We start from the raw sequence: 22,249 nt of genomic DNA, 5'->3' as shown, positions 1-22,249 counted from the left end.
TATTACTAGTCTTTATGTGGTCTTCCAAGGTTCTGCTTATTTTAAAGGCTTCTGTATAAATCTTATTGATCTGATACTTTCTTTCTTGGAGAAAGGAGGTTGTGGTTGAAATCCAGAAGTATGTCTCAAATTTCAAAATATACAGGAAACATTTGATTTTCTGGCACAGGACATGGTGGTGTAATAATTAAAATCTTCACCTTACAAATACAAGGTCTGCAGTTTTATCCTGATCTCTGGTCACTGCTTGTGGAGAGTTTGTATGTCCTCTGTATTTTTTGGGGGGTTTATCCCCTCGATCCCTGAATAAAAACATGCTGGATGTTTCCACTTCAAGTATGGAAGTTGTCTGTTTTAGACCCTGTCCTCCTAATTAAACTTGAGAGGTCCTCCAACAGATTTTACACATAAATAAACAGAGTCGTGGGCCGCAGCACAGACTCTAGGTTCTGCCTATTAGTGGAAGTGTCAGGTGGACCAACCACTTTAGGTTTCACCTTTTGTGTACAGTATTCTCTACACATGATAGCATAAACCCCAGACTGCATTCTGTGTCAGGGTTAGCCACATGATGGTTTACAAAACTGTATCTAGGTTATTAAGCCATGTTGACTAATTTTGCTAAAAGGAGCATGTATTTTTTTCTGGTGCTGTGTAGGTTAAGGACTTGACCTGTGCCACAGGTCAGATGTAGGTGGTGGGCGGAGTTTACTTACACCTGTTGGCCAGTGTGGGCCTGCCGTAAAGCTCAGCAAGCCCCTGGTCACTAAATTATAGCCTGACCTGCATCCTGTTGCCCAAATTGGGTTTCCTGGGATAGCTCTGTTGCGAGAAAGCTTGGATTTAAAACCGATCAACCTGCCAGAACTGAACTAAGGATTGCACTGACAGAATACAGTTTTGAAGTGGATGGCAGGATGGTAAGGAGGACAATTTATATTTTGTGTGTCCAGGAAATAAGGTAGGGTGGAACGGCAAAGTTTCTTGGCCTGAAGTGAGTCTTTGACTCGGGGACAGGGCACACCATAAATGTTGTGAAAAATGTGGTGAGAGAAAGTCTTATAGAGACTGTGAGGGATCAGAATCAGTAATAGACTTATGGCAATAAGACTCCCATGACAAGATATAGCAGTCTTCATGCCATCAGTCTGTGCTCCACAGCAGGGCTGTGATGGTGAGTGTACTTAGGCAGCAGTTGCAGGACCACCTTAATAAAGTGGGACAGAGTGAGCTGGTCTTGATATTGGGGAACCGAATGCTGAAATTGGGACAGACAGAACAGGGTATGAGGATAGTGTGTTTCCACACGGTTGGGAAGAGTAATAAGGAAGAAGAGGCCATTACAGTACAGGGAGTCACCAGGAGTATTGTTAGATTTAGTCACAGTTAGCAACATCTTGTCAGAAGAGTGCAGTCATCTTTTGGGACTGTAGAGTTGGAGAATATTGCATAGACTTGGGCATTTGTCTGGGTCATATATGAGCTTATGTGTCATGACAAGATGAGAGCTGGTTAAATGGTGCTTTAATTCCAGTCACTGAAGTCACTTTAGTGTGAGGCAGTGGTGTGTCCTATAATGGTGGTTGGGAGCAAATTTTGCAATTTTAGTATAGCACTGGTCAAAAATGGAGAGTTGATTAGATTGCAGATGGATAAGTGTGAGAGCTGCATATAGGAGATAAGGGATAAAAAGATGCGAAGGAATGCTTAACCTGGCTTGCTCTGTTAGGTAGGGTTTTGCACTTTAGAGGGCTCCCATTTTTTGGTGGATTTTCTTTGCAGCCTGTTTTATGTGATGGTTGAATTTTTAGTTTTCATCAATAGTAACTCCTACTAGTTTGGTATGAGTTACCATTTCTATACTGCTGTTGTGTGGTGATAGATCTGTGAAGGAATTTCTTTGGTTGGATAGTTGCTTAGCTACAAATAAGATAAGTTTGGATGGATTTTTGGGGGTTTAGAAGGAACTATGAGTCAGTTAACCAAGTCTCAATCTGTGGAAGAACTTTTTTTGGTGTACTGTAGTAATTTAGCCATGTTTTTGGCAGAACAGATGATTGTGGAATCATCTGCATACTGGATGATGGCTGCTTGTTTGGTTGCTGAATGCAGGTCATTAATGAATACATTAAAAAGTAGTGGACGTAATAGAGAGCCTTGAGGGACTCCCACAGTTAGTGGGAGAAAGGAAGAGATGTTGTTTTTCCACTGTATAGCTTGTTGTCTGTTTGAGAGGTAACAGTTAAATAAGGATAGTGAGAGTTTATCAAAGCCTAGAGAAGACATCTTGCATAATCATTTTTGACGTGACACCATGTTGAAGGCAAATGACACATCAAGGAATGTGGACAAGACAAGGTTTTTGTTGTTTATACTTTGATTTACTGCTGTAACAAAGCTTAGTAGTAAAGTGGTGGTATTGTGATGTGGAGAGAAACCATGCTGTGTAGGGGAAAGTAGTGAGTTTTCAGGAAATGTAGGTAAGGACTGGGACTGTATACACTTTTCCAAGTCTTTTAGACAGAGGAGATAGAATAGCTATGGGCTTGTAAATGAACAGGTCTGTGGAGTTTCCATCCTTATGGAGGGAAAGTATCTAGGATTTTTTAACCCACAGAGTGGGAATATAGCTTTACTTAGACCAGTTTATTAAAATGGACACAGGGTATGCTAGAGCATCTACAGCAATTTTATTGTATTCACCTGGCAAGTTGCCTGGGGTATGGGTGGCGGGTTCAAAGTTTTCAGCAGATTTAGCTGGTAATTGGCAGGTTTAAAGGTTTCAGTAGATTATTTAGCTATTAAGTTGCCTGAGGTAAGGATGGTGGGTTCAACATTTTCAGTAGATTTAACTGGTACGTAGCCTGGGGCAAGGGTGGCAGGTTCAAAGTTTTCAGTAGGTTTAGCTGATAAGTTGCATGGTATAAGGGTGTCAGGGGTTCAAAGTGTTCATTAGGTTTAGTTGGTAACTTGCCTGGGGTAAGGTTGGTGGGTTCAAAGTTTTCAGTAGGTTTAGCTGGTAAGGTGCCTGGGCTAAGTGTGGCGGGTTCAATGTTTTCAGTAGGTTTAGCTGGTAATTTGCCTAGGGTAAGGGTGGTGGGGTACACATTTTTTAGTAGTTTTCTGATAGTGGAGATTGGGATGGGTTGAAGTTTGAGAGCTTGGGAATGGAGACGTTATACAATTGTTGAAGACTATAGGTTTAAGAGAGAGGCAACAGAATTTACAAAGTGTGAGTTAATTGGTAAGCAATGAAGTCTCCTGGTGCATCTGTTTTGGGTCAAGGCTGGGTTGTATGGGCTCGATGTAGCAGTTTCTTGATGGTGGACCAGAATATTGTAGAGTTGTTCTGATTTGCTGTTTGTAATTTTATAAAGTATTTTTTTTTGTCAGAATGGATTTTGGTTTTATTAATATTTCTAAGCTGATTGTACTTCTGTTTGTTGGCATTCATGTTGAATTTTTTCCAGGCTCTCCATACTTTATCCATGTTTTTCATTTGCTGTTTAGTTTCCTTTGTTAGCCAAGGAGATGGATTTCAGTTAATTATTTTGATCCTTATGGGTGCAGCCTCATTTTGTGTTTTTAAAATGTTGCATTAAATAGTGCTACTTCTTCATCTAAGTTGATTGTGTTTAGCACTCCCCAGTTTATTAATTTTAATATTTGTAATTTAAGTGTCTTTGTTGAAAATGGAGAGATTGTGAGCAAGGTTATAGAGATGTTGTTTTTGGTTATGAATGTGCTCTCTTATTGTAAGAACAGGCAAGTGATCACAAAAGGTGTCAGGAATAGTTTTGGCATAGTTTATTTTGTCTGGTTTATTTGTAAGGAATGAGTACCTCAGGAAACTTCTGAATGACGAAACTCCCAAAGAAACTTTGTTGTCACATGCACAGCCTACATTGAAAGGAGGAAGGAGAACCCCATCCCAAAAAAAGTATAAAGTTCACTAAGGAAAATTAACTCAGCAGAAAGAGGCAGGCTCAGATGAAGTCACAGCAGATATTACCAAGATGTTGGCTGTGTTTGGGGAGAAGTGGCCCCTCAGGGTATTCTTTGCAGTATGGAGAGAGGTGTATCTTTGGTGACTGGAAGAGTAAGCGTTATATTACTAGTATATAAGGACAAAGGGATTATGGGAATATTCACAGCTGCAGGCAGTGCAAAAGTTTCAAACTGCTGCCACACTGCATGGAAGTACTGGAGAGGGTGACATAAATGAATGTGCATAGTAGTAGAAAAAAAAAATAGGTGAGCAGTTTGATTTCAGGTTAGGGTGCAATACAACTGACCCAATATTTGCAGTGAGACAAATAGTGGAAAAGAAGCTGGAGAAGAGGAAATGATAAGGTCTAAGGAAAAGTAATTTTGGGCAGTTGTGTGATGGTTCAGAGTCCCAGAAACATTAGCAGAAATAATGCAGGCTATATGTACAAGGACTGAAAGAGTTAAGCAAAAATAGTGTTCAGCAACATAGAGGGGAGTTCAGTAGGAGCAGATGTGCATCAGTGTTTGGCTCTGAGCTCACTCTTGTTCATAATGTTTATTGATTATATCAGCAAACAGGTCAGAGGGCAGAGATCAGCAAAGCTACTGTAAGGAAATAATGTGACGCTGTAAGCAGGCTAGACACAAACTTCAGCAAATGATAGAGAATGGAATACATAGCTGAAGGCACACGAGATGAAACTGAGTACAGATAAGACAGTGGTCATGGTAGCAAATGGGGAAAATAAGAAGAAGCAGAAAATTGAAATAGAAAGGAAGATAGTGGTACAGGTTTACAGCTACTGCAATCTGAGAGTTGTGGTTGAGGAAAATGGAAGTCTGAATGAGGAGGTTAGAACAAGAATTAGAGGGGCTACAGTCAACTGGCACAAAGTGTTAGGGAGAGTGTGTGACAAGAGAATGTCAAAGAAGCTGAAAGAAAGATATACAAAACGGTGATGTGACCAGTGCTTCTGGATGGCACAGTAACCTGACCAGTGAAGGCAAAGGAGTTGAAAAAGACTGATGTGATGGAGATGATGTGCCAGAGATGGGGGGGGGGGGGGGGGGTATGATGAATACTATTTTTATTTTTTATTTATTTTACATTTGTTGACCGGGCTAGTCCAGCTGGATATATGTCCATTTTCAGTGGAGGCCCGGGGAGAAAAGCTCCACAAACAACAAAAAATAGGCCAAGACAATGATATTTACAATAGAAATTGGTACATTACAAAGCTTTATTACATATTACATATCTAGGATTTTATATTCTGTATTCCAATAGGGAAAAAACTGATGTAAATAAACCTAGCTGCAACAGTCGTTTGTATTAATAATGCAAATTATATCTAAGAGATACTATAGATTCTAAAGTCGCACAAAAATATCAAAAGAAAAACGCTAGTGTTAAGCGGATAGAGTATTCAAAAGCAAAGTACAAGGATACAGTTATAATGTTAAGCGGATAGAGTATTCAAAAGCAAAGTACAAGGATACAGTTATAATGTTCAGTCTCACAAGAGTTCTGGTCTTATATGAAAATGGTTAGTCATTCAATTGTATATACATATTTACATGAGGAATAATCCTCAGAATGGTCAAGCACACTATTATCAGCGAGTAAACACAAGATAATGTTCATAAGAGACTGATGGGACTGATGAAGAAGTGATAATATCATAGATTAATCCCAAAGCAGCCCCAATTGCAGAAAAAATGAAGAACAACAGATTATGATGGTTTGGTCACATGTGCAGGAAAACAGAAGACAGTTTGCTAAAGCAGATTTGGGAGAGACAAAAAGAGAAGAGAAGGGTGCCCAGCTGAGAGATGGATGGATTACATGAAGGAAGAGCTGCAACAAGTGGACATGACTACAAAAGAAAGTCGGCGAGTGACTCTGAATCAAAAGCTGTGGTGACATTTGGCATGACACCCTAAATTCATATAAAATGTGGGAAAAGAGGGATGATGGGAATAATAACATTAGTAACATAATTTCAAGTGAAACAGCTGTGTACATTTGTTTTTTATTAGATGAGTGCAATGAAACTTTTGCAAAATTAAGCTTTATATGTTGTCAAACATGTATTCACCACATATACTGAAACCCAATTTTCTTTGCATTAGTTCATGTTTAAAGCTGACAAAGTAAAATTAGTACATCTTCTCCAATGTCTAAGAGAGGAGTAGGACCCCCACCCCCAACCCTGTCAGACTGTAAGAACCAAGTAAGTAGCACACTGTTGTAATATCTTTGCATCTGATTTGAGAAAAATACTTTATTCTCTACTAATGCCTTAAGAAAAGAGTTGAAAATTGAAAAGTAGTCCATTGACATGGAGTTCTATGCATCTTCTGCCTTTTGCCATATTTTCCGCTGCCTTTTACACTGATTCATGTAAGTTTTAAAGAAGAGAACCTCCTGTAGCTCACAGATCTTGCACGTCTTTATCTTATTCGGTCAGACCTATTCGCCATTTCTCTGTTGTCCATTAAATCAGTGTCATTATTATCCATTGTTACCAACAACTCATAGTCCTAATACTACAATGGTTCATAAACTAAAATAGCTTTCACTGCTTCTTGTGAATCCATAAAGGTTTTAAATCCACATTGAAAATATACCTTGAAAAGTGCTGGACAACAAATCATATGACATTTTGTGTTCTTCAGTCTACACCTTTCACAGAAGCCAAAAGTTATGCTCTATAATGCTGAGTATGCATAGCTGTCAAGCTACAGACATTGAAAATAGTTGCAAAGGCTCTTGAAAAGTAGGTGCATCAGGCCAAAAGTCTGGATTCCTAATTAGCATAGAAGTTGAATAGCAGCGCATAATTTGGGTCTATATTACTCGGTTGAAAGCTAATAATAGTGAACAACCACAACTTCGAAAACACCGGAACTCGAAGTTGTTATTGTGGGATTGCACTACAGTGTAGATGGAGGTATTTGCCCTTTACTCACTGTAGTGCGATCTCAGAGTTGGTATATATATATATATATATATATATATATATATATATATATATATATGTATAGCGGGGAGTGTGGGGGGGCGCAGCACCCCATAATTGCAACTTCGAATTCTGGTGTTTTCGAAGTTGTGGTCGTTCGCTATTATTAGCTTTCGACCATGTGATATAGACCCCATAATTCTTACTACTTAAAGTAATATTATGGGATATTACTCAGAATTTCAAATTATAAAATATACCTATTTTGATCAACAGTATAGAATCAGAAGATTTTAATAACTACAAATATATGCCTCACAAAGAAGTTTATTTCTGCTACTGAGAGAGAGAGAGAGAGAGAGAGAGATAAAAATGTGGGCCTTCTTTCTTTAAATGTTTGGTGCCACCTGTATGTTGGTCATGTAGTCTGTTTTCCTATGTACTAAACTGCTTTAAAATTATATTTGATGTGTAACTTGATAAAGGAGATTGTGTGAAAGGATAAATCAAATCTGACAATGGGTACATACCTCCAACACTAGGTGCATTGTGCTAAGGTGTAAATCAAGCCAGAAAATAGGTATGTACTTCTAAAATAGGTACATTTGATAGGATTGTGAGTTTGAACATTACAGATGTTCATCGTGTTACCCTGCTGCAGTCATCACACTTGTGTTATCCTGCCGTCAGGCGGTCCCGCAGTTGGCCAGAGTCCAAAAGTCTTGGTCCGGCGTCAGTTGCTGTCGCTTCCTCCCTGACGTCAGTGCGCCAGGAGTATATAAGAGGCATCCAACTTAATTTTCTTCTGTCTTTCTTGCCGCACGGTGCCCAAAGCAGAAGCAGTTCGCAAGTGCCGGTCGGCCGACACCTGAGATTTTCGAATCAAATTTCAGTCTGAAGTCTTCAATAAAGCTATGTACCCCGTTGGGGAACCTTTTCTTGCCTCAGTCCGATGTCAGAAAAAGTTAACAATTGCATTTCTTGTGGGAAGCAAATACCTCATAAGGACTTCCATTCTTATTGTATTCCTTGCCTAGGCCCAGACCATGATGTCACAGGTTGTCGGTTTTGTGCTAGGTTTAATAAACGAACGCCATTTTGACTTCGCATGACATTACTTTGGTAGGAAATTTAATTATATCATGCTGTCGGAGCAGCCGATGACTGGCATGCACAAAAAACGCAAGGATAAGGACAGGCAGCCTAGAACCAAGCCAGATTCCGAGGCCTCTGCTGGGCCTGTCGCCGGTTCTCCGGTTTTCAGTGAGGCACCTACGCAGCCCCTGACAACCGCAGAAATGGAACCCCAGACAGCTTCGGATTCTCAAGCGGAGTGTAGTAGGCCGTCACAACCATCTTCATTAGGCCCTTCCGACACCGGAGCAGAAGGTGATCCCGGTGTAGTAGAAATGCCATCGGTTTCAGAAGGTGTCTTCAGACCGACTACACTCACCATTAAATCTTATGCTAAGCTAAAAACTCCATTAAAACCAAAAAAAGACTGTACATCAGTCTCCTGTTCAAGGCCCCATGCCTAAGAAACAGATGCTTAAGATGGCTGAAGATTTGATTTCCCTAATCAGGGGTTCCCATCCCCCGCCTGATAAAAGGCCAAGACAAGAGGAGGACTATGCTTCCTCTGACCAGGTTTCTATTTCCTCAGATTCTTCTGAGGAACAGGATTACGCTTTTCCCCCTTATGAAGATTCTGATGCTGAAGACTCTATTCCCTCAGCATCTCCCCCTGAAGATTACTCCTTTGGGGAAACTTTACATACCATGAGGGAACATTTCCACTGGGAAGGCCAGGACTACTCTGATTCTAAGAAAAGGCTCCGAGAGTTTCTTTTACTACCCCAGCAGAGACGACTTGCTATCCCTCCAGTTTTAGATATTGTGGATGATGTTTACTTAGAGTCTAGTCTAAATCCAGACTCCCTACCTCCTGCTCCAGCCAAACCAGATACTACAGAGTAACTGACACACACAAATTCCTTTATAAAAGCCATCTGGCTGACCCAGAAACAATTTCCCAGGGTCCCAAAGGGGCTAAAGCTTCTATGGCTAAAAATCCTGTACCCTCTGAAAGGGATTCCAGAGCCCTAGATAGATGGGGAATGAAGATATACACCTCAGCTACTCTGGCTATGAGAGCATTAAATTGTCAGTTTCACATGCTGAAATATCAGCAATTCCTAATGTCTCAATTAAAACAAAAACTGAGCACACATTCTGAACAGGCTGAATTCAAGGAAATGCAGGATCTATTGCATGCAGCTGAACAGGTGGGCAAACATACTTTACAATGTGGATTTGATTCATTGGAAGCTTCCTGTAGAGCAGCTGTTACTGGGTCTGTCATACGCAGACATGCTTGGTTAAAAAAACAAACCCTACCTGATCATGTTAAAGCAAAATTACTGGATGCACCTTTACAGCAGGATGTCTTATTTGGTGTCAAAGCAGAAGAGGTTTTAAAGAAAATGGAGGATAAGGCAAAGTCTATGCAGACGGTCAAGGATTTTTTACAGGTACAACCCCCTCGTTTCAGCAGAAATTGGCCAACAAAAAACTGGTCCTTTCCAGCTTCTGACAGACCACAGAGGGGCAAATACAGACGCCCAGGGGGCAGAGGTCAGTCACAAGGCCCTTACAAACCTCGCCAATGGGGTGCCACAACCCAGAAAGGAGGTGAAGACAGGCCCCAAGCTAGCAGAAGGCAAACACAATGACTCAACCCTCCAACTACCAAGCAAATCTCTCTTGGTAGCTCCCTTGGGAAGAAAATTAGCACTTTTTGCAGACAACTGGCACATCATCACAAAAGACAAATGGGTTCTAAACATTGTCTCACAAGGATACAGATTCCACTTTCATACCTTGCCAAGGATAAAAGGAATGCCAAACCTGCCAACAAATCAATGGGCAGAGGCACAAAAACAAATTACAGCTCTCATGGACATGAGAGCCATTCAACAGGTACCTACACAGGAGCAAGGACAAGGATTTTACTCAAGACTCTTTCTAGTCCCCAGAAAGGACAAAGCATGGAGACCCATTCTGGATCTTTCAATTCTGAACACCTATCTGCAAGTACCAAAATTCAAGATGCTAACACTACAGCAGCTTCTTCCCATGTTGGGCAAGAAGGCTTGGCTAGTGTAACGTGGGATCTCAAGGAGGCATACCTGCATGTCCCTATCAGACAAAATTGCAGAAGATACCTCCGCTTCATTGCAGGTTCAACCCGTTATCAATTCTCTGCACTGCCCTTTGGCTTATCTACTGTGCCCAGGGTCTTCACAAAATGCCTGGCACCAGTAATTGCATACTGCAGACAAAGAGGAATTCAAATATACCCATACCTGGACGACTGCTTTATTCAAGCAGAAAGCAAGGACATTCTTTTAAAACATCTGGCATTTGTCAAACACCTTCTAAGTTGCCTAGGGTACATAGTAAACTAAAAGAAATCAAAACTAGTGCCCTCACAAAACATAATATTCCTGGGTGCCAGCTTGAATACAATGGCCCAGATGGCTTATCTCACACCAGACAAGAAACAACAGCTGACTCAATACTTCAAAATAATGGCAACAAAGACCCAACTCCCTGCAAGAAAAATTCTGCAGGCCTTGGGATTCATGGCATCTTGCATACTACTGATACCATTTGCAAAACTGCATATGAGGAAATTACAATGGTACCTGAAAAGCGTATGGACTCAGCACAGCTGCAGCTTGGAAACAATGATACCACTCATTCCCTGCCTTCAACAGGAGTTTCTGTGGTGGGCACAGGCATGTCACCTCAACAAGGGTCAGCCTTTCACATTACCCACAGCCAGACAAACTATGACAGCAGATGCATCGGACTATGCCTGGGGAGCACACATGGCAGGACAGTGCATTCAGGGCAAATGGACTACAGATCAAAGGCATCTGCATATCAATCAAAAGGAAATGCTAGCAGCACAGAATGCCCTAACAGCTTTCAAGCACCTCTTACACCCAGGACAACTAATAATAAAGACGGACAATACCACAGTAATGTGGTACATAAACAAGCAAGAGGGCACACATTCCTACCCTCTGTGCAGGCAAGCAATGACCTTGTGGAACACAGCACTGTCTTACCAAGTTCAATTACAAGCACAATTCCTGCCAGGAAAGAAAAACACATTGGCAGACGACCTAAGCAGAAACATCATGGATCCCCACTAGTGGAAACTGGATCCACAAGTATTTGTAATGATAACTCAAAAATGGGGATGCCCAGACATAGATCTGTTTGCCAACCCCCAAAACTACCAACTTCAAAAATTTTGTACAACGACATTCCACCCACAAGCTTGGAAAGTGGACGCCCTCTCATTCAGTTGGAAAACATTAACAGTGTATGCCTTTCCTCAACTGCCTCTCCTAGCAAAGGTGCTGCTGAAAGTCAGATTAGAGAGGCCACAAATGATACTCATTGCACCAGACTGGCCACGCCAGCACTGGTATCCAATTCTAAAGGACATGGCCCACGGCCCACCATGGATTTTACCACAAATTCCTCACCTGCTTACCCAGCGAGACAATCAAATTCTACACAGCCAGCTCAAGACTTTAAACCTGGCTGCATGGCAAATTACCTAAACAATCAACCAACACCTCTATCCAAAGCTGTTATGGATGTCATTTTGGAGGCCAGGAGGCCCAGCACCAGGAAAACCTATTCAGACAAATGGAAAAGATTTTGTGCCTGGAACCAGGCTAAAGGCCAAAATCCCCTTGATCCAAACATTCCTCAGATTCTACAATATTTAACTGAGATGTTGCACAACGGACTTTCCTTTTCATCTATTAAGATCCACGCCACAGCAATTTCAGCTCACTACAACACGGATCCTCCTTTATTTTCACATCCACTCCTAAGACAGTACCTCAGAGGGGCTAAGAACATAAGACCGCCCAGGAGAGCACCAACACCTACTTGGGATCTCAACTTTGTTCTGGAAAATCTTACACTACCGCCCTTTGAACCAGCTTTCTCAGCTGATTTAAAGTTTCTTTCATGGAAAACTGCCCTGCTGCTAGCAATAACTTCAGCTAGAAGAGTCTCAGAGCTACAGGCACTAGTGGCAGTGGAGCCTTTCCTCATTTTTCATCAAGACAGAGTCTCTCTGTGAACTAACCCTTCCTCTATGCCAAAGGTGGTATCCGGTGTGGCCCTAACCAAACCATTCATTTGCCCACCTTTTTTCCAAATCCCCAGAACAAAGGAGAAAGACTCCTACACTCTTTGGACATTCACAGACAATTACGTTACTACTTGGATAAAACTAAGGCTTTCAGAAACTCTGACCAGCTCTTTGTAGCCTATGCTTCAGGATCACAAGGAAAAGCTATCTCAAAACAGACCATTTCAAAATGGATAGGACATTGCATACGTTTCTGCTACACACATCATGGGAAACCGGTACCTGCTAGCATTAGGCCCCACTCCACCAGGGCTGCAACTACATCAGCAGCCTTTCTCAGGGGGGTGCCAACCAAGGATATTCTGGAAGCTGCAACTTGGAGTTCAGTGCACACCTTCACCAAACACTATCACTTACCTCTATATTCTAAGACTAGAGCTGGCTTTGCCACTGCAGTTCTGCAGGGCCTACTAGCTTCTTCTAACCCTGTTTAACTCCACCACCCATCCTTAGCTTTGGGATTCAACCCAAGTGTGATGACTGCAGCAGGGTAACACGAAGAACATAGTACAGTTTTGTACCTACCATAAATGTAGATGTTCGAGTGTTCACCCTGCTGCAGTCCAAGTTACCCTCCCTATATCCCCTCTGAACTAGCTGGACTTATCCATACCTTTCTATCCTATACAACCTCTGTGGTGTATTTGCTTGTGACTGAAAGTATTGTTTTATTTTTACTTGTATATTTTTATATAGCAATATGTATTGCCTACCTATTGGGGGCACCTGACATCTGGGGCAAGAAAAACTGAAGAAAATGGCGTCAGATGCCTCTTGTATACCACTGGCGCACTGACGTCAGGGAGGAAGCGACAGCAACCGACGCCGGACCAAGACTTTGGAACTCTGGACGACTGCGGGACCGCCTGATGGCAGGATAACCCAAGTGTGATGACTGCAGCAGGGTGAGCACTCGAACATCTACATTTATGGTAGGTACAAAACTGTACTTTATTGCCAGCAGGGAAATACATTTATTTCCAAATTTGTACACCTTACCCAGTCACCAAAGTAACAATAACTTTTGGACTATAGCCTTAGAAGTTTTTAATTGCGACATTATATGCCTTGATTGTCGTGCAATAGTGCTAACACAGGAACAAAATGTCCATATGCTTTCTGTGTCTTTATCAGGGCAACACGCAGCTCAGTCCTGTCAGCCAGTTTATATCACACATAAGGAATATGGTCTTGTCTTTCTTCTTTCTCAGCCATACCAGTAGTACAAACGTTCTTCTGTCATGTTCTTACTTTACTTGTTTTTCCTCAGTGATGTCTAACTTGGGCAACATATGCATAGTCCTTGTTTTAGTCCTTATTTCCTTCTGCAGTTCCTCAGGTGCACCTGCATGCTTCCACAACATCTGCCTCTCTCTGTCCTGAGCTTTTGTGATGTAGTTATCCAGTTTAGCACTCAGTTTCTCACTTCTCTATAATGTATATAACAAGTTTTGACCCTCTAGTGTTATTGTAAGGGGTATATGTAGACTTGGACATGGGTTGTCAAGCATTTACAGGCTGCCGGTGTCTCTAACAGAGACATAGATGCCAGACCAGGGTAAATTTTTGAGTCCCCATCCAGTAGTCAAAGTTGCTTGAAATGGGTTAGAGAAGAACACTGCTTCCCAAGGATGGAAAGCCTGTTCCAGAAAAGGGGGTAGTCTCTGAGACATAAAACAAACGAACACCATCGACCAATAGCACCGACATATACCTGTCCTTCCAACTTGTCTTATTTATGCTGTAGATGAGGTTTGGGTCCCTGTATCTGGTAATTCTGACACTGTTTATTTTGTGGATGTTCAACAGCTGTATCAGAGCAGGATCAGAGGATGCTTTGTAGACCAGGCATAGATCACCCCTCAGCAGTCTGTAGGAGACCAAAGGTAAGGACAGGGCTTTCAGGCAGTCTGCATGTAGAATTTTGTTTACACCCAGTATTCTTTTTTTTATGAAATGTCTGTGGAAACTCCACTTGTTGCATATGCTTGGTCAAGTACATACCAAAGGTGGTGTTATACTCAATAACTGGCTTGATGAGGGCTGAGTGCAGTGAAGCAATGTCATCCTTGGACTTGGATGCCATACCCTTCCATATAAGCTGTGCAACATAGCATGATTGCCTTACTCCTTAGAAACATGATCGAAGGCCACATTACTGTCTACATGTGTTCCCTTATCACTAGGTCTACTCGTAGGGGTGTATTATCAAAGTGGTAGTTTCTAGGGGTAGGCATCTTAACAAAGGATACTTTTATTCATTTCTTGGCATTCCATTTTAGACTGTGGTTCTGACACCAGCTACTGGTCTGTATCAGGTCATCTTTAAGGGTATTTGTGACTTTTGGAGGATTCTGTGACTGCACCCAGTTTGCAATCATCTGCTAACTTGGTCAGCCAGAGGCCCATGATGATAGCCTTGACTTCTGTCTCCAGCAGCATCAGTGGAAGTGTCAAAGTGAAACTTTAAATGGATGTGAAGGCAACTGAGAAAATAGAACTTGAGGTAGCAAGGTGAAAAGAAAGTGAAGTGAGGTCGGGTTTTAGGCATGGAGATAAAAAGTGTTTGAGTGTGTGTGTGTGGAGGGGGGGGGTGGATGCACAGTTTACTGAGAATCTAGCAGAAAAACAGAAGGGAGTAAATAGGAACAGTGCCCTCAGACTTCTGTGAGGATTTATCCAGAGCCAATGATGAGGGACAGGATAAAGAGTGGGACAAGGAGTGCTTTTTGGAAATCAGAGTGTTTTTCAAAGATGGATGTGGTTGTTTATCTGTTCATCTATTTGCTTTTTGTTTATGGCCTATTTTCAGGGTAACGGAAAGTGGATTGGAAGGGGAGTTAGTCACAGAAGAAGAAGAAGACAAAGTAATTGGGTACTGTGGGAAGTCTGAGAAGAGGATGGCTTCCTTATGAATTTCTCTAAACTAGTGAAAGAAGAGGTAAGAGGGTATTGTGGTGTGTCTTTTAGCACACCTGTGTAATGGAAAAAGCTTAAATGGATCAGTTAACTTAGAATTTCATTGTGTTGCTCAAATAAGATGAATGTAAGAATTGTCATCTGAGCTCATCAATGACAATCGTAAATTTTGCTCTGGTTTTGAGCAGACATTTGAAAGCGGTAACTGGGAAGTTAATGAATCTGGATTGAGCAAGTTTTATAGCAGGTCATCTGAGAGTTGGCTGGCAATGGGCTTTTTTGATTGGGTGGAGAGATGAGGAGTTGGGGAATAAAGGGTACAGGAGCTGTTCTGATGGACATTTAAAAGGACTTTAAGTTGCTCATTTGGGCCCTTATGAAGAGCATACTGAAAGATGAATTAAATAGGTGGAGGTGGTACATTATAGACATATGAAAAGAGTGGCAGTGAACTTTGTCTTGTTGAGGGAGCTTCATTTAGGTGGGGGGGGGGGTCTATGAGGGATGCATGTTGTCACTTTATCTCTTTTGGTGTTTGAGATTTTGTTCCTAAGAATTAAGGAACATTTGGGAAGGCTGAAGCAAAGACGGTTAGGTGTAGTGCACTGTAGTCTGTTTGCAGATGGCTACTGATTTTGAGAGTAAGAGAACATTTACCTGCAATCCTGAAGGAGTTCTGCTAGTTATGGAAAAGGTCAGGTCTTAGATACCATGAGCAGACATTAGTAGTATTTCCCGTTTGAAGAGTGCATGATGGAGGACTTGGGGTTGTGAGTGCTCATGGCTGGGGAGTGCCAAACCAATTGTGTGAAACGTTTTCATTTATGGAGATGGTACAGCAGAAAGGAGAGGCCTGAGCCTTGGAGAGGAAGTGATAAGTAAGCTGCAGGATAGGTACTTCAGGATTACCAAGGGAAAGATGACATCTGATAAAGGTATGAGGGGAAGGGTGTGCTTAACTTTTAAATGTATATGATGCTATTGAGTCTGGTGAAGTGGAGTGTCAGAAGAACAAGGGGGTCTTGAGATATAGTTGAAGTGGGAGAAGAACAAGGAGCAAGCTCTTAGGGTAGATAATATGTCTAATCTGGTAGAGTAAATTAGGAGTTGGGTAGAAAAGGCAAGGGTTTGTGCATGGTGTTTGGGCTACTTGAGAAATTGTGGAATGAACCAGTGTTGAAGATAAAGGTTGATAGGTCTGAGGAAAATAGATGTGGTTAAGTCTCAGACACCTTTTCTTTGTTCTTCTTCTGGAGTACCACATTTATTTCCCTTTACATAGCTCCAGCATCTCCCTTAAGACCTTGACCTTCCACCTGTCTCTGCCACATCAGCTGCTAACCTTCAAGAACTATGCACAGAATTTAGAACCCCTTCATGAAAGCTCCCCCTATACTGTGTTTGGTCCTTCATGTATCCACCAGTGTCAGTAATGCCATAATACAACACAACAGGTAATATCCTTCACATCCAACCCAACATCATGCTACTATGTACCTTCACTGCTGTATGCTGCCTCTGTCACAAAGTACAAAACAGCATTAATAATTCATTGCTGTATACAGCCTGTATCACAAAGTACAAAAACAGAATTAATAAATTAGCATCATATTATTGCATTATGCCTTCCACTGCAAGTTCATTTATAGTACATGGTGTAAGATACCACAGGCTCACCATCAAACTACAGAAAGAAAATAAGGATTTGGAATGTATCACATTCAACAGTTCAGAAATCTATGCTACTTACAGTAAAAATAAAGAAACCCCCTTCAGAAAATATCCCCAGACTACAAGTTATAAAATAACTGTCTACCATTCCATATGCCTCAGATACTATGTAATGCACAGCCCTTCCCTGATTAATTATACTACTTCCATATAACTGGACAACACCTGGAGGTACACACACACACACACACACACACACACACACACACACACACACACACACACACACACACACACACACCACTCACATATTTTGATTTGTCATAAACCTTTGGCAGGGTGGCATCTTGTTGACACAGCTGTTAGTGTTGCTGCCTTATACACCTTGCTTCTCCTTTCAAGTTCCTATCAGGGCTAAATTCTGTTTGGATACTGCATGTCCTCCTCCTGTCTGTGTGGAATTTTGCTGGTTGCCCTGATTTACTTCCATATCCCTAAAACATACCAAGTTGGTGATTTTCCAAATTGAGAAGATTAAAGATTCAAAGAAACGTTACTGTCATTTAGGACCACACAAGTGCAGCCTAAACGAAATTACAAATGTCAGCTCATGAGAGAAATACAGTGCAAATAACGAGAATAACATAAGAAAGAAAATAACACGTATGACATGCAGGAGGTAGTTCACATTACATAAACACATTCAGTACCCAATATCCAGTGATAAATATAAATAAATACCCGCCACCAAACCCCTACACTGGTAAGATAGAGAATAAATAGAGACTAGTGAATAGCAGCTGTTTAGTTACCATATTGCACTTGTTAACCTTAGACGTGACTCAGTATAGCCATCATATTGCATAATAGTAATGCTGGTGGTAACTGCTCAGAGCAGCAGGATTAAATGAAAAAAAGAGGCTGCAATGTATCAGGTATTATGGCTGGTGTCTGTATTAATAAGTCTCACAGCTGTAGGATACAAACTGTTCCTGATATGGTAGTCCTACAGAGGAAGCTGCAGTACTGCCTTCCAGACGCAAGTTGTGAGAACCAGTTGTAGGCCAGAATCAGCAAGTGTTTTTATATGTTCTCTTTCTTGCTCTTGTAAAGAAAAGCTCCTGAATAGAAGGGAGGTCTGTGCCCAAGATTTTGTCAGCCACCCTCTCCACCCTTTGTAATTTCTTCTCAGCAACTGTGCAGTTGCCAAATCATGCTATGAAGTTGCTAGTGAGGATGCTCTCATTAGATCCCCTGTAAAAAGCGGTAAGGGTAGACAGTGGGAGCCTGGCCTTTTTGAGCTTTCTTAGGAGGTGAAGCCTCTGCTGAGCCTTCTTGGCTATATGGTTGGTGTTAGCAGCCCAGGAGAGGTCATCAGAGATGTGAAGGCCCAGGAACTTGGTTATTTTGACTTTCTCTACTACCTCCCTTTTGATAGTGAGTGGTTGGTGAACTGTTGTCTTTCTCCTGAAGTCCATAATCATTTCTTTGGTCTTATTAACATTCATGTCCAGATTGTTCCTGTCACACCAGGCAAAGTGTTCACCTCATCCCTGTAGTTATGTTCATTCCCACCACTAATGAGACCCATGACTGCAGTATCATTAGCGAATTTTATAATATGGTTTGACTTATGTTTTGCAGTGCAGTTATGGGTGAGGATGGTGAAGAGCAAGGGGCTGAGCACACAACCTTGGGAAACACCAGGATTCAAGACTATGCGTTGAGAGGTGTTGTTTCCAGTGCATGTCTACTGGGGACTACCAATCAGAAAGTCAAGAGTCCAGTTACACAGGTGCTTGTTTATCCCGAGTTTCACAAGCTTATCCACCAATTGCATCAGTATCACAGGGTTGAACGCAGAACTAGTCAATGTACAGCATCCTTATGTAGTTATTCCTCCCTTATAGGTGTTTTAATGTAAGGTGTACTGTGATTAATGTAGCATCTGCAGTCAATCTATTTGCCTGGTATGCAAACTGGAGTGGATCGAAGAACTTAGGCAGACTCACAGATAGATATTTCTTCACAATCCTCTCAAAGCACTTCTTGACATTTGAGGTTAAGGTGACCAGTCTGAAATCATTGAGGCAAGTAGGGTTGGGTTTCTTTGGAAGTGGGACAATACTTGTTTCCTTGAAACACGAGGGAACTTTCTCCATAGCAAGGGATGAGTTGAAGATGTCTATCAGTACCAGACATAACTGATCAGCACACCCCTTCAGCATCTTGCCAGGTATGTTGTCTGGTCCAGTAGCCTTCCTAGGATTCACCTTCTTAAGCTGAAGTCTCACCTCCTCAGAGTTTAAGGTGAGCACTGTCTCTTTTTTGTCAGTGTTTGTTTTAGAAGGTACGATGGTGTACTTCTCAAATCTGCCAACGAAGGAGTTCAGTTCATTTAGGAATTCCAAGCTGCCATCACATTGGGGGGATTTGGACTTTTAGTCTGTGAGCTGCTGTATCCCCCTCCATAGGCTTCTCATATCCCTCATGTCTTGGAAGCAGATCTGAATTTTCCTTCCATACTCCCTCTTTGCCTCTTTGATGCCCTTTTTCAGATGTGACCTGGCCAACTTTAACCTTTCTTTGTCATTTGCCTTGAAGGGTGTGTTTCTTTCTTTCAGTAGCTTGTAGACATTCCTGGTGAGCCAGAGTTTCTGATTAGCTCTTACACTTATGGCTTTCATGGTAGTTACATCCTCCATGCATTTATGTATGTGGACAAGAACTGATTCAGTATAGATGTCTATGTCTAACTGGAGGTTGTGCCTAGCTGCATCTTTGAAGACCTCCCAGCAGGTGGTATTGAAACAGTCCTGAAGCCAATCCATGGAATCCTCTTGCCAGAGTCTGATCTGTTTAGTTGTCGTTTTTTCTCTGATCAAAGCTGGCTTATAGGTAGGCAGAAGCAGGATGGCAGTGTGATCAGAGCTGCCTATGTTGGGGTGCTTCAGAGCTTTAAAGGCTCCTTTAATATTGCAGTAAGCTTTGTCTAAGGTATTCTCCCCTCTGGTGAGGAAATCCACTTACTGATAAAAATAGGATAGCACCTCCTTAAGCTCAGCTCTGTTGAACTCACCAGCTATCATGTGTGCAAATTCTGTGTTTCTGCTTTGTAGCTCAGATAATATTATGGAGTTTATTTTGAGCTTCAGTGGTGTTAACACTTGGAGGGATATACACTGCTGTGACATATATCCCACTGATTTCCCTTGGTACATAGAAAGGTCTGCATTTTAGTGTCAGTATTTCCACATCTTCGGAGCAGTATGAGTGAACCAGCTTACAGTCTTTGCACCATCTGTTATTAACATAGATGCATATACCACCACCTTTAGCTTTACCACTCTGTTTTTTACATCTATCTGCTCTAAAGAGAGTTAGCCCATCTAGGTTCACAGATTTGTCACTAATGTTACTATGCAGCCAAATTTCACAGAAAATGAACAAACAGGTGCCCCTCACCTTATTTTTTATGAGCTCCATTCTCAGATAGCCCATTTTATTATCCAGTAAGCAGACATTTGCAAGTAATACTGAAGGTAATGCAGGCCTGTGGTGGTTTCCCTTCAGTTTAGCAGCAGCTCCGCCTCTACAGCCTCTCTTTCTAGTTCTTTCACGTCTTTTTCTTTTGTAGCTGCTCTGGGGAATTCCAGAAACATCCCTGTGAAGTGTCTAGGACAGGCTGTATCTCCTCTGTGATCTTGAACTGGCTTAGGTGGGTAATCAGAGAACAAATTAAAACATGCGCTATGACAGACTGGAGAACCTTTGTAAAGCATGTTAATAACAATGGCATTAAAATTTTACTGATGAGATCTGCAGGTGTTACTGGGAAAACAGTGTTATAATCTTGTAAACAGTATTGTAGACAGATCTCCATTACAAACTAACACACTTATATTTGGATGTTTAATTTCCAGTACACTAAAGTGCTGTTGATATGGCAGAAATCCTTAGAGGAAATGACTTGTAAATCTCTTCTCAAAATACGTTGATCTGTGGTGTGTGTGTGTTTTAAATGTATTACCCTTTAATTAAAACTCTATATATGGTAAGTCCCTTTCTTCTGTGTTCTTTTTTTCTGTTTTATATGCTATTCTGTCATTCCTTTACTGTTTTACTTTGTTTTAGGTACCAGAATTTCCCCCAGATGTGGAGGTGCGAGCTCTGATAGAAGGCCAGTTTTTGGCAAAGAGAATTCATGCAGAAAAACTGGGTTATAAAATCTGTAAGTTAAACATATCAGTGGTGATGAAAACTATGAGTTTATTTGTGCATTTTTAACTTGAGCTGCTACTTTTTTCAGTCTCTTGCTGCAGCCATTACTGCTGATGTGCGTGTTCCTTTGCTAGTGCCAAAGAATTAGCATTGTTTTCAGACAGCCACACCATATTTTCCAGATATTTGTATATTCCTTATTTCATGCTTAGTGTATGGTCATTTGTAGTGCTTTTAGAAAACAGATAAGGAAAATGAGAACGCTGATTGGTCAGATGAAGGAAGCAGCACTGCTAAATGTGCATATATACAGCCTGTTTAAAAATTAACCAGCAATGAAACTGATGACAATATCAGAAATGCTAAGTAATTCAAAATATGCCACTTAATAGGTAACTTAACAATCCCATTGCTGAACTGCATGTTAGCAATCCTAAATTATCAGAGGTTATAACTTTACAAAAAAGTGCAATGCAGATTTATGACAGAGAACCACAGAATCCTCCTTCTCATTCTAACATGGCGTCACTGTTCTTGGTCACACTGCTAACACAACTGGCCTTCCATGGGCCAGCAGAAAAACAAGTATGTAGATATACTGTGGATGCCAATTCTGTAGCTCAAGCATTTCCTTAATCCCTTGTTTCTTCCTTCTAAATGCAGAAAGTCAGTCATTTCATAATTAAAATAAACAACTCATAGTTTCACTGTTCCTTAGCATTTTCACATCAGCTTTTAAACATGTCATCTAGGTCCATGTCTCACGGATTGTGAAAATAACTGTGCAGTTCAATATACAAATGCTGCTATCAGTTTGTGAAATGACATTATCAGACAGAATTACAGAATGAGAGTTGTAACCTAAATGAGTTGGGGATTCATAGGTTGTGTGCTGAAAAACTGTGGGGTTATTTAGGAAGGACTAGGCTGTCGCATAAGGCTACTTTCTGCAAGACAGTGATCTGTTCTAGGTGCATGTAATGGGGCTACATATTTATTTGAAATGAATGTGAAGCACCAATACATTTTGTTTCACATATGTGTGTAGTACCATTATTTGCAGCTGGGGCTGTATTAAAAACACTGCTTTGCCAGAGATCACCTGTCAACCCTGGGATTCCGGATACTGGCAAAGGCTCTTGCCGCCCCTATAGTGCCTTTTTTAGGCAAGGTCCAAATGACAAACTCACCACCGTAGCAGGTACAGGCAAACAAAAACTGAGGGTAATGCTACTCAATG

General features: G+C 41.3%; 1 protein-coding gene across 1 annotated transcript in view; it reads left to right on the top strand.

Annotated features, from left to right (window-relative positions):
• XYLB (xylulokinase) overlaps nucleotides 1-22,249 on the top strand; it is a 1,259,970-nt gene that overhangs the window by 694,986 nt on the left and 542,735 nt on the right. The window contains exon 15 of the mRNA XM_044066952.1: nucleotides 20,923-21,019. Within this exon, the coding sequence (XP_043922887.1) occupies nucleotides 20,923-21,019 (97 nt within the window). The remainder of the gene's footprint in view (nucleotides 1-20,922; nucleotides 21,020-22,249) is intronic.

Source organism: Protopterus annectens, chromosome 3.part1, assembly GCF_019279795.1.
Source record: "Protopterus annectens isolate FY-2018-M chromosome 3.part1, PAN1.0, whole genome shotgun sequence".
NCBI classification, from domain to species: domain Eukaryota; kingdom Metazoa; phylum Chordata; order Ceratodontiformes; family Protopteridae; genus Protopterus; species Protopterus annectens.
Note: the sequence above shows the minus strand (reverse complement) of the source record. Positions and strands in the feature narration are given on the sequence as shown.